At 49.4% G+C, this 17,860-nt stretch overlaps 1 protein-coding gene across 2 annotated transcripts in view; it reads right to left on the bottom strand.

Moving 5' to 3' along the window:
- The window catches only part of LOC135898491 (matrix metalloproteinase-2-like), a 273,911-nt gene that overhangs the window by 51,617 nt on the left and 204,434 nt on the right, over positions 1-17,860 (bottom strand). For both annotated transcript variants that reach the window (XM_065427434.1, XM_065427435.2), the window contains exon 3: positions 10,073-10,395. In XM_065427434.1, the coding sequence (XP_065283506.1) occupies positions 10,073-10,395 (323 nt within the window). The remainder of the gene's footprint in view (positions 1-10,072; positions 10,396-17,860) is intronic.

The raw sequence follows: 17,860 nt of genomic DNA, 5'->3' as shown, positions 1-17,860 counted from the left end.
CACGACAAACGGGAAATTGTGAACTACTGTGAGAAAGAGATAGTGCCGTTTAGAGGGCCAGAAGTGTTGTTCACCATGCGCAGAAAAGGAAAAAAAAAATGCTCGAAGGGCTTCTCGAAAAATTTTGAAACATATGACAGGCACGTGCGTCGAAAAAAGGAGAAAAAAGAAAGGTCCTCACACAACGAGTCAATTCTCTCTCAACGAAGCGGTTGAAGCTAGGCTTATACAAAGCGTGTCGGAGAAGCTTGACGAGGTTATACGAAAAAAGGAGAGAAACCGCAGTAAAGCCTACACGCATCTGTCTATGGCGTTCGTGCACTCTCTATAGACAATTTCTACGGCACGCCTATACGTCCGCTGAGAAAGTTTATTCGAACACTCTCTCGAACCTGTGTACAGATTTATTTTAAATGTCTACATGAAGTCTTGTGTACAGAAAAGAATACGCTCATGTTGTTTGTATGGGCTGTCCGCGCGTTTTTCGATAGGTAGTTCGAATCAACCATTGTCTATAATTTATAATATCCTTCCAGGAAACTTACAGATCGTAAAAACATAATATGGAAACAATCTGAAGGATGCGCGCAGAAAGTTACTGTATTACTTCTTGTTCTGATGAATTCACCTGGCGTTAGGGTTAGATGTTCCCGTGTAACGACACGGCGTTGTGTGCAAACCGTTGTTGTGCGCGATTCCTGGTGCGCCAAATGCCGTACGCGTAAATTGATTAAAAAAAAAAGTGAACATTTCGTTGACGCATTTACCCGACCTTCATGGACACTATACTGGTGTCCGTCCTTGACCAGCAATGTACAGAAGCAGCGACTGTCAAGTCAAAACGTAAGAAGAAATGTCGAGGACTATAATACGTCTGGCGGATTTTGCACGACCACCGAGTTTTATTTTTGTCTGTTGTGTAGCAATACAATGGTCTCCTCGCTGTCTGACGCGTGTCACCTGCGCGGTTTCCGCCAACGACGCCGCGTGTCACGCTGCGTTCGCTCGCTTAACAGAAAAGCTCTGCGTGCTCTTACGGCAGCGCACGCTAAAAACGTATCGACCTTGAACGGCGTCAACGCCACGGTTCTTCCAAGTGTTTTCCCCGGTGACCCAAGTTCAAGCGGCTCCGCACAGTGGATAGGCACGGTACGGTACGGAATGCTACGGTGCGGATCCGTTCGCCTGTTCACAACAACCGATCCCTCGGGTGACCCGAATCGCTCCACTCGTCGCCCTATGGCGTTCCCCATCCGGGGCAGAAGGAAGACAAAGAGCATCGAGTATCACTGACGAGCAGGAAGAAGGAATCCGAGTGTATAAACGCGCGGCTATAAAGCCCTGTCGCAAGAAGACTGCACAGACGCCGGGAGGCCGATAAAGGTGGCTAGCTTGAAGCGGCTGCATGGCTCGATCGGGAGGGAGCGCCGAAGAATGCGAATTCCTGGGTGGTCCTCGGGCGCTATCCTCAAAATCTCGTTGTCTGGTTCGATGGAGCCCCGAATTCCGGCGGCATTCTTGTCCCTGTTGCGGAAGAACGGCCGAGCCTCTTTTTCCCCACTGCACTGCAGGGGAGCTTGCTCTCGCGGCCACGCGTTTTGCTGCGACGAGCCCCTCCCTGCCGCGGCTCGCCAGAGAGATCGCCGAGTCGCACCTCACTTTCGCATATTTGTGTTAACGATGCCACTCTGCTCGACATCCTAAAAAAAAATGGACACTGATGGCATATTTGACTGGACGTTTCGTTGCGCTATGGCAATGCTTGCTTGCTTGCTTGCTTGCTTGTTGGCTGGCTTTAAAGCCTTTATTTAAAACAAAAAGAGAGATGGAGCCCTTAAGGGGCTCCGCAATGGGTGGAGTCCCTATTCCGGGTCCCCATTGGTACGAGCCGCCAGCTTAGCCCTCTGGATCAAGGCTTTTTGGACCTGAAGGTCCGAGCAACCGAGCACGTCGGCTCCCACTCCTCTCGGATTGCCATGGGTTAGGGTTCAGGGAAAGAGCTGAATTTTGCTGACAAGCCCAAACCATGTGGTAGGTGTCAGCCGCCACCCCAGGGTATTGACACTTGCCAGTGAAGGAACACTCGAAATATTTCAAGATTGCCAAGCACAATAAAGTGTTAGTGAAAAGTCGGATCAAGATGCGTTCATTAGCCTAGCTTGCCAAGCTCTTTTGCAGGAGTTGGATATTGGCGATGTCTATCTTTGTAAAAGGTCGTGATATCTTTGAATGTAACAACATAGCTGCCTTCGGATTCTAGGTACTCATGATCTGACTGGGACGTCCGGTAGATGAGTGCTCGGGCGCCGCCGTGTTCGGGGCTTCATTCCCTGGTAGGCCCTGGCGGCTTGGAGTCCAGACCAGGCAATGGGGGGTAGGAGCAATTCCCCCGTTGCTTTAGTTCTCCAATATTAATTCCGCTAGTGGGGTAATCCAACCAGCTTCATAATTTCGACAAGCCCCGCGCGAGTCGGTTATGATATAAGGAGACCGGGGGTCAGAGGCAGTTAGGACAATAGCTACTTCTTCTGCATGTGTTGAGCCCGAAGCTTTGAAAGTGAGCCCATCTACTTTCTTTTCCTCGTGGATGACCGCTGCCGTATATCAGCCCCCGCGGCATGGACTGGCCGCATCCACTTAGAAGACTCCGCGTTTGTTGCCATAGTGTCGTTGCAAGGCGTCCGCCCTCGCCTGACGACGACTACTGTGGTCTTCCCTATCCATCTTTGTGGGGAGGGGTTGAACTCTGATGGCGCGTCTCCAGATTTCGGGCACTCGCACCCACTCCTGAATGTGAAAGCTGTGTTTCAAGTGGAGCCGGTCCAGCAAATGCCGTCCCGACTTTGTCTGAGCAAGACGTGTGTGTTGGCTGGTAAGGTGGGCTTCCTTGAGCTTCTGAAAGGTGTTCACTACTCCCAAAGCGAGAAGTCTCGCGTTCGAAGTTGCAACAGGGAGGTCAAGGGCCCTCTTCATAACTTTGTGGAGGATGACCTCGAGTTTGGTTTCATTATGTTTCCGCAGATGGAGATAGGGGACCGAATATAGAATTCGGCTGGTTACGAAAGCATGAGCTATCTGCACAGCGTTCCTGCTTCGTAATACCCCTCTCTTGTTGGAAACGCGCCGGACCATTTGGCCCACTTGGTCCCCAACTTTGCGGAGCTTTTCTAGTGTTGTGTCAATTCTTCTTTGATTGTGGATAAAGAGTCCGAGAATTCGGAGCTCCTTGTCCTCGTGTATGGGGCCAGTAGGCAAAGAGAGGCGTATTTGTGTAGTGTCCTTAGGTGTTGGTCTAAGGTGCACAAATTCTGGTTTGTTTGGTGCACACTGGAGTCCACAGCGCTCCGCGTAGCGATCCACTACGTGGGCGGCTGCTTGCAGGTTTTCCTCCGTATGTTTCCCTCTGTGGCCCAGATCGTGATATCGTCGGCGTACAGCGCATACCGCACACCTTCAATACCGTTTAGCTGGGCCGGGAGATGCACCATCGCAAGGTTAAATAGCAGCGGGGAAAGCACAGCGACTTGTGGCGTACCCCTAGTACCCATTTCGTAGGGTCCATATTCAGTGTCTTGGATTCTGACGAGTGCTGCTCGATCCGTCAATAAATCCTTCATATACTTAAATATATTTTTGCCACTGTGGGTGTCACTGAGGTGTGATAAGATAGTGCTGTGTTTAACGTTGTCGAAAGCTCCCTTTAGATCTAAGCCCAGGACAACTTTGTCGTTGTGAGGGTGCTCCGTTGGCTGTAGTATGTCGTGATTGAACTGTAATATGTCTTGTGCCGACTTGTGTGGGCGGAAGCCGAACATGGTGTCTGCAAAAGTGTTAGGCTTTTCCAAATATTCTGAGAGCCTATCTCGCACCTCCATTAGTTTGCCTACACACGATGTGAGCGAGATAGGTCTCAGGTTGTCCATATAATTATGGCACTGCCGCGAAGGTTGTGAAGGGCGAATTTAGTGCTCTATTTCGAAAATGAGCAGATTTAATAGTAGTAATACCAGATCATTTTTCACGCTAACTTCGATCACCGAATATGTGCCGCTCCTTAAAAAAAGTGTTGGGCGGAATTGAACCCAGGAGATATATGCCTAAACAATGTTGTCTAAATATATGTTCGCACACGCGCCACACATGTACTTCGCAACGGCGCCGCCAGATGGCGCGACGCGTCCAGAGGGAGGAGTCGCGAGAGGAGCCCGGTTGCAGTACACGCTTCGTACGTGGCCCGTTTCGGCAGTGTCAACATGTTGTGATGCTACATTGCTTCAGTGCTAATCACGTTAACGTCAACATTCGTCATGGGGTGGGTTCTGCCAGAATTAATCTTCAGACCCTGCAGAATCTTAAGGAATCACCTGTGCGCAATTCTAATCATTGAACTGGATTGCTCCAAGAGACGGACATTACTTGTGCGAGAAATCGAAATGTATAAGCGACTAATTAACAAAATTTCACTAGTTGACTTTAGACTAACTGCTTTGCGACACGAGGATTCGTTTCAAGTTTCTTCGAGCTTGAAGCGACTTCATGGGTGGCACTTGCCGGTGGCTCTCCGTCTTCCTTTAGCTCGTTGCGGTTGCATGTAACTGCTGGAACACTTAAAGAAGCATTTGTGACTCCTGTGCCGTTGCATCAAGCAGCGCGAAAAGTTGACGTGCGCATGCGTTGTGCCCCGGTGTGCTTGAGCCGAAAGTGTTGCTACAGTAGTTTTCTAAGCGATCATACAGTTGACATTCACAGATGTCGAAGGGTTGCAGTGCGGAAGGCGACCGACGGCCATCGAAAGTGCGCACAGTAACGAACACCCGCGAGCAAGAATAAGAGGCCCCTACCGTGGCCTATTTCGTAGCGCGACCGCACATCAACTAAGAGTGTAGTTTCACTCCTACTGTTCCCTTTATGGCGTTATAGTTGTGGCTGAATGGCACTCTCGAGTAAAAGCGACGACAAAAGCTTTGATAGTCGTGACACGAATGGAGGTCGAAGCCGTAGGCGGGGTCCGCTACTTTTGTGCACGATCGAAGGCGTCTGTGAATTCAAAACGTAAGCGAAACGCTTTCTGCGATTCCATAGCATTGTTCACAAAATTTTAAAACTGCGGCCCTTCGTGCCGAAATCCGCCATAAAGTAAGAACGAACAAGTAAATATGTCGATGAGGACAACACGCACCTTCACCACGTTAAATGAGGCGAATTAAACGACGCGTCCGTGCCATAAACTCGCGCGTCGTATAATGTCGCGAACAGAACTAGTAACAGTTGCTTTGTTCACGAAAACCCACTCGTCGCTTTTGAAGCAGTGCGCACCAGCGCTCAGGATCCTGGCATCGACACCTGATCGTCAGCAGGCGAATGACCGGGACAAAGTTCATCCTCATCCGACGACCCAGATACTCTTTCGCATCGTCTCCCATGCCTTTTTAACGGCCGATCAAGTCTGCAGCAAAATCCTCCCCGTTCGAAACCTTACGAACAAGAAACGTTTTGAAAGTAAGAATTCGTCCGACAAACGAAAAAGTGAGGCATTCGAACCTATACGCAGCGAACCCCGCGAGGAAACCGGTGCCAACAGCCGGTCGTCGTAATCGCCCCTCCCCCTTTCGGTGCCGGTCGCTGCGCGGATTACTCATATGGCCCCGCGGCGAGCACACCTGGAGGAAAACAAACGGACGGGCAGTTCGTGACTCAGCATGGATTCGCGCGTCTCGTCGAGGGGGGAGGCGGGTCCCCGCCTCGCCGGCGACTCGCGGCGCGTACGCTGTGCCTCCCGCGTAGAAAAACCGTCGTCGTCGCCGCGTCCCCCGTGCCCCCGAGCGCGCGCACACATTCGGGGCACGTCACGCGCGCGCGGTGCCTCGACAACGCTTCGCTTCCGCGTTTAAAGAGGGCTCGTTAAAGGGGAGCCGTTCACGGGTATGTGTAGCGGAGAGTCAATAAATGCATCGTAAAACGCCGCCTTGCGTTGCTTTAACTTTTCGTGGGGAGCGCTTTTTCAATCCGCTTTGTCGCAGCCTTCTTTCCTAAAGAGTTTTGCGCTCCTTAAATGCGTCGGGTGTGAAGGAGTAAAGTGGAAAGAGAGGGAGGAAAGCGAAAGGAGGAGACGCTCAAGCACCGTTACTTCAGTAATAACTCGAGTGAACGTACAACGACCGAGACGCAAGTGCATGGGGCGTTAACGCTTTGCTATTTAAACAGCTTTATTGGCCGTGCATCAAGAGTAATTTCTGCGCTCAAGCAGTAAACGAAAGAGCCATCATGGCTCAATGTGTAGTTTTGTAATTATTTCGCGGCCGCCTCCCCTTGTCATGTGAGAACCACACAGGTAAGCCACGATACTTTCAGATATATATAATGGCCAGGATTGTGATCGAACGCTCACCGTATTTGTGGACAGATAACACATTCAAACAAGAGAGCGCGTTAACTCTCCGACAGCGGTAACGGTCACATCGTCCCCTCTGCCGCCGTCAGTGCCGGTGCTGTGCTGTATCCTCCCGCGGATAAGCACCTCCGTCGGAGCTGGCAATGCCAGCGCAGACTCAGCACACGGAAACGTCACTGCCTCAAGTGCGAATTCGTCACGCAGTATAAAGTAGAGGAGTACTGATTTTACACAAAGTTCCTAGCTACGTTTAGCAAAACGAGAACACGATAAGAGCGAGAGCGGACGTTTCGACAGGTGTACTTGTCTTTTTCAAGGCGACATATGCTTTCCTCGGCACAGTATATGTAGGTAGGGTTCTTCTAAAGGGGACAGGTGGTAAGGCGGATGGTTGAGGCAAGGACCGAGAGTGTGTTATCGGCGAGGGTGTAGAATTCAGAATAAAGGGGTGCTATGTACACGGCCGGTGGCACGGCCGTATGTCAGCCGGCGTGTCAGCGGTCGTGTGCACAGCACCCTTCTATTATCTGCTTCGCTAGAGGTCAGTGGTCTTATCGCCTCTCTGAAAGAGATAATAAAAGGAGCGGCAGAAAACGGTGCTCGTGAAAAAAATAATACTGAAATGGAATAAATATATAAATAAAAGAAAAAAAGAAGGAGGAAAACCACTACTCAACCAAATGCAAATAACAAAGTGCTCCTGCCTATAGCTTGAAATTTAGCATAGCGAATAGAATTTCAAATTTAAAATTATAGGAAACAACACTTAGTTATTTGCATTTAGTTGCTTAGTGGATTTCTTTCTCCCTTTCTTTTTATTATTTCAGTATTTTTTTTCACGAGCACCGTTTTCTGCCGCTCCTTTTATTATCTTTTTCAGAGAGGCGATCGGCCCATTGACCTCTAGCGAAGCAGATAATAGAAGGGTGCTGCGCACACGACCGCTGACACGCAGGCTGACATACGGCCGTGCCACCGGCCGTGTACATAGCACCCCTTTATTCTGAATTCTACACCCTCGCCGATAACACACTCTCGGTCCTTGCCTCACCCACCCACCTTACCACCTGTCCCCTTTAGAAGAACCCCACCTACATATATACTGTGCCGAGGAAAGCATATGTCGCCTTGAAAAAGACAGGTACACCTGTCGAAACGTTGGCTCCCGCTTTTATGGTGTTCTCGTTTTGCTCATCGCCTTGAATTTCCATATTCCGCCTTCCCCGTGTTTTCCCTAGCGACGTTTAAGTTACGAAGGTTCGCATCTTCCAGAAGGCACCAACAGGCTTTGCAGCTATAGCTGGTGTTGGCTATAGGCGCGCGCATATAGCATTTAATTTTGAGAGAAAGCCGCAGTTGGAAGCTCGCAAGGCTCGGACGAACGCTTTTCCAAGTCAGTCGGACTGAGTGGCCCTCTATGAGACAGCGCTGAACACTCCATTTTGTCTGTGTGTCCAGCCTGCCTGAACTCCACCATATTCCTTGATCGTTACCTTTTCCACCCCTTTGCGCTCTCCCATTGTAGGGTAGTCAACCGGGCTCAGTCTTGGTTAAACTTCCGCTCCCCCTCTCTCCCACATTTATTGGCGGAAACAGTGAATACGCGTTGACCAGAATCCGCCTGTTAAAAGCAAACATTCGGCTGAACGTTGATTATATACGGATCGTTCAACGACATAAGGAATGTAGGAATTTTCTAACCGGTCTCGTCGAGGCAGATTGAGTGACGGAGTAGCAGCTGAGGACGAAGGACACAGCCAGTGCCGCCCTCGAGGCCTCGCTGCGCAACGACATCTAAGTGGCGTGAAGTCCCACCGAGGCATCTCTGGATCGCTCGAAAGAAGCAGCCGGCGCTTCCAGGCTTTTGAGTCGCCGCGGCTTCCTGCCGAAGCCACGCGGGTTGATGCGCCGTGCACGCGATCATCTCATTTGGGGACACGCGCCCAAGTTTTGAACGCGAAACAACAGCGTTTAAAGCTCTCGCGAGCTGGCAAGCTGTAGGTGGGTCTCCGACGGTTTGGCGCGTGGTGCCCTTTTTTTTTTTTACCGAGGCTGTCGGCGGCCGAAATCGGTAGAGGCGAGACAGTTACAGGGCATGCTTTGGCGCACTGCTAAACCGGAGGACACGCATAAATTGCTAACAAGGTTCCGCCAGCTTGCAGTAGAGTAAAGGAAAGGGTGCGTTTTGAGTCGCTTTGTTATAATTCAGAGAGAACTTGAAACGAAGCAGGGATGGTGTCAGAAGGTAGAACATATGTGACATGACGAAAAATTCTGCCATGTGATTACCATGCCATGATTACCATCCATGTGATTACCTGTGTGTTTTCTTTTTTCTTTTTTACGCACCGAGTTGAAAGTTTACTCTCGCCCTTGCGATCAACCGGCGACGTGCCTCTGACACAATTCGATAATTGTTCTTTCACTCGGTATGATAGCATACTGAAAGCGCCTAACTTAATCTGTCCTGTCACAGTACGAAAATCGATTGAGCGTACATTGCAAGAGTCCCCGCGAAGAGACAGAAAGATAAAAGTGAGGGGCAGGAAGGACTAACCTGGCTTACATTGCCCAAAAGACGCCGGCAGTCTGCAGACCAATACCTTTGTTCCCTAGAGACCCATCTAATGCTCAGCCTCCCACACGGCACGCCACAATGGTAACTAACTCTCATTTGGCTATGGCTTTGTGTAGCATTGGCTAATGTCCACTCTTCCTCATCGGATTGGCCAGAAGTCCAGAATGTCAAGTTCGTGCATGATTGTATTTGCTGTAAAAATGCTATAATGTCTTTTTCTTTCTTTTTCAAGCATCGGGACTGATTGCAAAGCTATAGTCGCTGTCAGGTGCAATTACTGTGTTTGTGCGGACAGGTTTTCTTCGTATGTTCTCTCCTTTTCTCCTCATCTTTTCTGCTCTTATACCCCAATGCAGAGTAGCCAACCTGACAATTTATCTGGTTAACCTCTCTGCTCTTCGTCTCTTACTTTCTCTCTCTCTCTTGACAGCGATTGTCGATGCTTTCTGTACAATTTTCTTAGTATCATGTCGCGTATTTTACACCATAACACGCACAGCATGTTTTCTTTCTTTTTGTATAGAGAGAGGTTGGGTGAGGTGCGTGTGGTTGTTTTTCCAATTTCGAGGGAGGTGATGTGGCACTAAAGGCTGCATTTCGTAGACAATCGACAGTATTACGGGTGGGGCATCGAGGCACTCCAGATTATACCGTGATTCCTAGGGGCCTGTAACTGGTTTTAATAAACGAACATTATCTCAACCAACGTCCTTAAATGCCGCACACTCCGTGCCGCCCTACTCCTACAGTTCTGCGTATAGCCTGAAAGCTGGCAAACGAACAATAAAAACGCGTTCGGGCGTTGGAAAAAGCATAGAGGTTCCTGCTAAAATTGTAGAAAACTCTGTGCATACAAGGGCTCTCTGACTAACGGTGTTTTTCAATGTGCATACAGGAACACTTGGGGCTGTTCCCGAAATGCTTTCGCGAGAGATTGTGCGAGCCTCGGCGATGCCCCGTTACCGGCGCGAGTCCTCGCCGGAGCACATTTAGCGCGGTTCCAAATTGTTGCGTTCGCCCACTGCAAGTATCCATTAGCATCGATTATCTATAGCGGTTAGGAATGCAATACGTTAGCTGTGGCTCCGCTCGGCGTGACTGACCGTTGGAGTCCCTGGAGGGCGTGCCGGTGATCCAGTTCTCATCGGCGTCGAAGTGCGCGTCGCCGCCCATGCCTTCGCCGGGGAAGAAGGCGTGCGCCAGCACGGTGCCCGGCCCGTCGAACGAGTAGCCGTCGCCGTGGTCGAGCCTCGCGAACGACACGGCGATGTCGGCGCCGCCCTCGTCGCCGGGCCGGCGGCGGCGGCTCGACGCGGCGGCCATCTCGGTGAAGCGCAGCTTGGACGCGTCGCTCCACACCTTCAGCGCCTTGCCGATCGCCGAGCGGATCATGCCGCGGTCGGCACGGCGCGGGAACTCCTCCACGCTGCACGAAAAATCAATCAATCAATCAATCAATCAATCAATCAATCAATCAATCAATCAATCAATCAATCAATCAATCAATCAATCAATCAATCAATCAATCAATCAATCAATCAAGGGATGACAAACAGGGCAGCTGTGACAGACCAACGAGCGAAATTTTCTATATGTGGATGTTCCTACCGTATTAAAATGTCTTTAATTAAGACAGCGGTTGTCTTTCCAACTTCAACTCTCGGCTACAACTCCAGCGTTTAGCCATTAAAATTTGCTTGTATGTTCCTACTGAGAGGAGTAGTTACTCGAAGAAAAGTTACACTGGTTATGACCGTTCTCTTCTTTTTTCGCAACCATTGCGCAGAGTGGCTGACGAGAATGTATGGAAAATAATAAAAACGCCTCGATGGCAGATGCTCACTACGCCCCATGCGCCAAGCTGAATGCGAGTGACTCACTGCGTTGCGGGTACAGCTAGACAAGACGGGAAAGGTGGGTAACCGAAAAGATAAAAAACGAGTACATGGCGGCAATAATGAAGTCACAATGCTCCGCTGCAGCAGAGCGGCGTAGCGCAGCCCCCAATTAGCGGATGCCCCAATGAATGCCAGAGTGCCAACGAGCCGTACAATGTGCGCAGCAGACTTTTCGTGGAGCAAAGTCTCGGACGAAAAAAAAAAGAGGAAAAGAATTGTTCACCCTGCAGAACCCGCACTTTCACACGACGAACAGGATGCGCGCCGGTCTTCGCTTTCGGCGGGAAAGGAGCGAGTCAGCTGGAAAGGGCGCGAATGGAGACAAAAAGGCTGAGCGCTTGTAATTCCGGCTACTGCAGCGGCGCCTGTTTCGCAGTGGTCGTGAGCCCGCGAGGAGAACCGTCTCGTGTCTGCGATCGTCGTCGCCCTGTCTCGTGTGGCATCTCGCACGACAGCAGGCGAACAGCTTATGGGCTCTCCAACCTCTCTTCCGGAACAATGAAAGCGCTACGGAAACCGGAATTGAGGCCGTGTCTTCTTCAGAATACTGCGCATGGAGGAGTTTCTCCTCCGGGAAAAACAAGGGCAAGCGTCTTTATTACTAGCACGAAGGGGCGCAGAAAGGTCAGTCAGAGCATGTGCGCTTAACCTGCGACATGATCTGGCCCGCGTGAAAGGAATGTCGAGCATGATGATCACAAGATTTTTTTAAAAGTTTACATTTCTTTTTCTTGAGGGTAAGTCGGTTATTATAGTGGAACAACTGAAGGAACGTTAAGTTTAGCACCCAGATCACCGAATCTATGACGCTAGTGTGATAGCGCAAATTTAGCGGTATTTTCTCTATATCTAAGCACTAAGTGCACGTGGATACTCAATTATCTTTTCCACTTTCTATTCTCCTTACCCCCAATGTAGGGTAGCAAACCGGACGCTCTTCTGGTTGACCTCCCTACCTTTTCTCTCTTTGCTCTCTCTCTCTCTCTCTCGATACCCGCGTCTCTTCTGTGGCAACAAGAGTCTCTCAACCTTACGAACTCATTGCTTACTTTAGAATGAAATGAAATATCTTTTCATGATAACTGCCTCCCAATTACAGACGCTGACATAAATTTACAACTTCGCGGGGAGCTGGTGCCAGAGCCTGTGTCTGTCGCCGAATTTTCGAGGCACCCGTCGCCACTCCTCTTTCGCATCGCTCCCGGCACGCGAAGCTCCCGCCCACGGTAAGACTGGCATGTTTGGCGTTTCAGGCTTGTGTTCTCCCAACATTGATCAGATAAATGTTTATCTTTGACCTCGCTTAAGTTCAAGTAAGCGCTGTCCTGTCCGCATTTTCCGTTCTCTTTTTGCATGTGCGCTGGTGCACTTCAAGATATGGGGCCCTTATTCAGAAAAACTGCTTACGCCAAGATTGTTTGTAAAAGAAAATTCAAGCTAACCCCGATTTCGGACATCTAATTAGTAAAGACGAAAAGCCTTGAGAATTCAGCTCTGTGCACTATACCGACTAATCAGCTCTGTGCACTAATCGACTAGCCATCTTGTTGTTTCTTAAATTTGTCGCGGAATTATTTCCTACATCGCACAGCTGGTTACGATGATCAGCGCTATAGTTATCCAAGCGGGGTGGTCGTGCCATTGACGTTTCGACCCACTGAACACGAATTAGAATATTGCGGGCGACCACTAAACCTGCGTTTCTTTTTTTTTTTGCTCGGTATTCGGTTCCCGTTAAGCTCATTTAGTAACTAAATACGTCAAAATATACACAGACGATTACGACACTCCCTAATGCAAAATATGAGCGCAGCTATATGCGTTTTGTCATTTCGCTTCCATCCCACCATTTAGCCGATTTGCCAGTGCGAAGACCACAGGATACATTTTGTAGTATTGTGACGGGACACCATGACTCGATACCATCTGGCTTCAAGCTTGCGAAACACCCAACATCGGCATTGTGGTGTCTCCGGCAAACTCACTTGTGCCATTCGATTCCTGGGATTGCTAAGAAGGCAGACTTCTCACCACTAGCCCTGAAGCAATTGTTTCTGCTTCTCCTCAATGAGTATTATTTTGACAGCATACACATTTACACGGACGGTTCCACCAATTCCAACAGTTCTACCGGAGCAGTAGTTGTTCCATCCAACGCCGTCTCTTTGCGATTTAAATATTCGCGCAATACAACGTCGACAGCACCAGAACTTGCGGCTCTTCAAGGTGCACTTAAGTACGTGCTCCAGCAGCCACCAAAACGTTGGGCCATCTTCTGCGATTCTAAAGCCGCCCTACAAACTCTGAGTTTGCCTACATCGTGGGTTACACGAGCAGCTAGTGTACAAAATAAGGCACACTCATCATCACGCGTTCGAGAAAGTCAACGACATTGTATTTTAATGGTTGCCGAGCCACTGCGGAATTGTCGGCATTTACAACGCAGGTGAATCTGCGTTCGACTCAGCGGGTTCCTTTACCACTTTCAAGAACTGATGCTGCGCGGCAACTTCAATCACTTGCTCGCCACATCACACTTATACGATGAAATTCACCGGATTTCACCAACGCAAGCTTGCACTCTCTCGACACTAACTTGCAGCTTCGCCTGCCACCTGAACTCTCCCGTCGAGAAACAACTTTATTGTGTCGCATGTGGTTGGGCGTCGCATTTACCAATGCCTATTGATTCCGAATATAGGGATGGCCAACAGTGCGACGTGCAACTTGTGCGGGTGCGATGAGACTCTACAGCACCTTCTGTGCCACTGCCCATTTTTTGACGCTCAACGTCGTACTCTACAAGCTAAACTCAACCTGCTAGATAATAGAGCGCTCGTGGAAGAAAAGATCCTTGGACCATAGCCTACGCAAAGGCCACAAAAGCCCTTCTGCACTTCGTGAAGAATACTGGATTTTATGAACGCTTGTGACAGTGATTTTTCTGCGACTGACTGTGAATGACTATTATTTTTCTTTTCCCTCCTTTTCTATTCTTCCCCTCTCCCCATCCCCAAGTGTAGGGTAACCAACCGGGCACGTCACTGGTTAACCTCCTTACCTTTCACCTCTCTCTCTCTCTCTCATTTCGCTATATCCATATTAAGAAGAGAATGCTGCGAGTAGCGTAGCTGGCGAGGACAATGTCTCGTGCGGCACATTGCAAACGGAGCGACGTCGGGCGCGACTGCCTCGCCAATCGGGAGGTCGCGAGAGGCAGCGCGTGGGTGACGCGTGGGCGCGATTCGCAGCAGCCGCAGCAGACAGATCTCCGCTCATGCAGCGCTTTGTTTCCATACAGACGACGCGCGCGCTACTCTTGCGCCATATCGTAGGCATCGTCGGCGCACAGGCCCTCTTGCTCGGCACTACGCTTTTCTTCTCACGCTCTCGTTCCACCAACGTCGACAGCGGCCCTTCGTCGCGGAGGAATCGTGCCACCAGTGTCAGCGGCGGCAACACCCAAGGGAGCCCCACATCGAGCCCTACTCGTAGCCGCTCGCCATGGCATCGACCCTTGCAGGAGCTGTGGTCCCCGTCCTCCCGCGCTCGGAAGCGCAGATGAGATCGCCCGCGGTTGCGGATGCCGTGGCCGCCGGTGACTCAGCGAATGCTCCTCCTCCGCGTTCCGCCTCGCGCTCTCAACTTTCATCTCCCACTGCGCTCCGCGTTCATCTTTCGCTGTGCTCGTTCGCTTGTTCACGAGGTACGACGCCGTGGCACGCCGACGTTCAACGCAGGAACGGGCACCTAAGAGCTGTGCTCTAAAACTCTGCATAATACTGCCGCTGCGAAAAACCTTGGACCGAATCCACAAAGCTTCGCTAATAATATGCCCAGCATCAGGACTGGCTAGCATTTTCGCTTGCGAGCCATTCTAGCGTATAAGAGCGTCATAAGAGCGTCATTTGAGCGGTGGGAGGTACAGCTGACCGGCGATACCCTGGCGGGACAAGAAGCTCTCGTCCAGCAAGTACGTCGAGCAGCCATGGCCAGTGGAGTCCTGGAATGAGGACCCCACCCACTCGACCTCAAGAGCAACCACCTCGATGGTCCGAATAAATGTTTTCTCTTTCTCTAGCGTAAAAGCCTCCTGTGAATACGGAAAGCCTATTCAGTTCTATTCAATTTAAGAACCGATGTAGGAATTGAACGCAGAAGCTGCAAACGTGATGTATATGACGACGAGAATTAAGTTAAGCGGGAGCGCGATTCACGAGCTGAAGGGCGGTAAGAGGAGAAGCGCGAAGGCGAGTGTTAGCGCTTGAGCTACGTCGGAGTAGCTGAAGAGAAATCGGTACCCAGCCAATGAAGTGCTTTTGGCACGCCACTTCACTCTGAGTCTTCTCGACTGGTTCGACAGCGTACGAGCGATGGCGTAAATTCCGTTAGTAGTTTTGACAGCCAATTGGTGGGAGACGCGCACATAAAAAGCTTCCGCGTTAAAAAAAATGCACTACCGATCTTGGCTGCTACTGTCACGACTGCTTTAATGGACATTTATCAGACGCCTCCCAACGGAGACAGTCCAGGACTCCACAGCTCCGAATTACAACCCTGGCCGCTCTTCCGGAATACATTTTTCTGGAACTGTCTCTGTGTGTGTGAACTGCCCCTTCCTTCGCAGATAACAATTACCAAGAGGGGAGGTCGTAACTGCTTGGTTGAAATAAATAAATAAAACAATCAGTCGATCGATCGATCGATCGATCTATGAAACGTTTATTATAGTACCCAGGAACAGCTATGAAGCCTTTTTTTACTTATGCACTTAAAAGCTAATATAACAAACGCAGTGTACAGAAAGGTAAATGAGGTAAACAAATTAGTATGAGGCAGAGGAACAAACAGGAGATAATAATAATAATAATAATAATAATAATAATAATAATAATAATAATAATAATAATAATAATAATAATAATAATAATAATAATAATAATAATAATTGACATCAAAGCCTACAGGACGAGGCCAGATTGTACACCCGTGAGCAAAATCATACGGACCAGGGATTGCGCGATAAAGCCGATTTTTTCATCCGCTCGCGAATGAAACTTGGAATTGAGGACTGCAGTCCGAACTTGGCATTGCGATCTTTCCTGTGCACTCGTCAATTTCAGTTTATGCATGTTAACTACAAAGAAATTTAGTTTTTTCGGAGACACTGTGATCCGTACACTTTTGCTCCACGGGTGTACATGAATAATTTCATTCGATGGCAGCCATGCAGCCGTGTCGTTCGAGCTGTTCTTCGGTCGTGTATAGCGGAGTTGCCAGGGGCTGTTTTAGGATCAAGATTATTTTCCCTTCAATGCTATTCGCGCCCTAATTATCACCCGTCCGAATGGGGGAGTGGCCGACAATCGCGATGTCGAAGGCCTGGCGTCATGCCTGCAGCCGACGACGAAGGGCGATAAGAATGGGAAATGAGAAATAATACTTGAATAATACGGCCCCGGCCCTGCTATGCTGACACCGGTATTTACGTCCACTATAGTGAGGGATGGATGGATGGAAAACTTTACTTGGTCCGGCAAGCAGTGATAATTAACCACTAAGCGGGCGGCTCCCACGTCGGGACCGGAAGGCCAAGCCTCACGGCCACGTCGTGAGCCTGCTGGACAGCCCAGAATTGTTCATCCAGGTCCGGGCTGCGAAGTGCGGCCTCCCACCTGGACGCGCCCTTGATCGAAGAGTCTTCAATTCTTTCTCAAGACCAGAGCATGTGTTCGAGCGTGGCTAGAGCACCACAATCTTGGCAATAATCTCTGTATACGTCTCCGGATAAAACATGTTCAGCCTCCGTGGGCAAGGATAAGTACCAGTCAGTAGTAAGCGTAATGCAAGTGCCTGAGCCCTGTTTAGTTTAGGATGCGGCAAACCGTAAACCCTGCGATTAAGGAGGTAATACTTCGTGACTTCATTGTATGTGGAAGGGGATTCTCTGTTCTCGGGGAGTACCGCCACGCCGTGGCGCGGGACAGAGCGGAGGGTAAGATCTCGCGCTGCCTCATGAGCGGACTCATTGAGATTCGGAGGGGCTCCCTCAATCATCCCAAGGTGAGCAGGGAACCAACATAAGTAGTGTTGAGAGATCTCACATGTCTGCATAATTTTAAAAGCAACCTTAGCCACCGAGCCTTTCTCAAAGGCCCTAACGGCCGAATTTGAATCGCTATATACAAAATGCCTGCGCCTGTCAACCAGGGCGAGCGCAATAGCCGCTTGATCCGCGACCTCTGGCCTATCAATCCGAACGGTAGCAGCGTTAACACTGCCCTCATAGTGAGGGACGTTCGCACTTTACTAGCCTTTGCAGGATGAACGCTTTGTGCCTATAGGTTGCATCATTGTACCTGCTTCTGTAGTCGCCGACTTGGATGCACATAACATGATTACGGTCACGGCAATCTAGAGTAAATGCACCAAAGTCGCCAGCTGTTGGCGACATTCCGGTGACAAAGGAATTGCACTAGTACAGCTGAAATAAACAAATGAATGAATGAATAAATAAATAAATAAATAAATAAATAAATAAATAAATAAATAAATAAATAAATAAATAAATAAATAAATAAATAAATAAATAATTTGTAGTGCAGAATATTACCGATACTTGGAAAAGCAGAGTGTGCCACTCCCGCAAGAAGAGATGACGGGTTGACAAGCACGAGGCTTTCGCGCTGTTCCCGGCCTTTGTCGGTTCGCTGTCTACGACAGTGTCTCTTTTATGAAAGGAGTAGATTCTAAACGCCCCCATTAAAAAAATAATAATGTTAATAACAGGATGATGATGAAGAATCAGATGATTGCTTTTTGTCAGTTACTGTGCTAAATATATGCTCAAATCAAAATTCAGCTCAAGCTTCTTGCAGGCGGTTATTTCGTTGTTCTTGCTCCCAGACAACGGCACTTAACTACTACGAGAGATAAGCCTAGGAGGTTGCAGTGAGAGTTTAAAATGGCATAACTAAATTACGAAGGGCTAGA

This window comes from Dermacentor albipictus, chromosome 2 (assembly GCF_038994185.2).
Source record: "Dermacentor albipictus isolate Rhodes 1998 colony chromosome 2, USDA_Dalb.pri_finalv2, whole genome shotgun sequence".
NCBI lineage: Eukaryota > Metazoa > Arthropoda > Arachnida > Ixodida > Ixodidae > Dermacentor > Dermacentor albipictus.
Note: the sequence above shows the minus strand (reverse complement) of the source record. Positions and strands in the feature narration are given on the sequence as shown.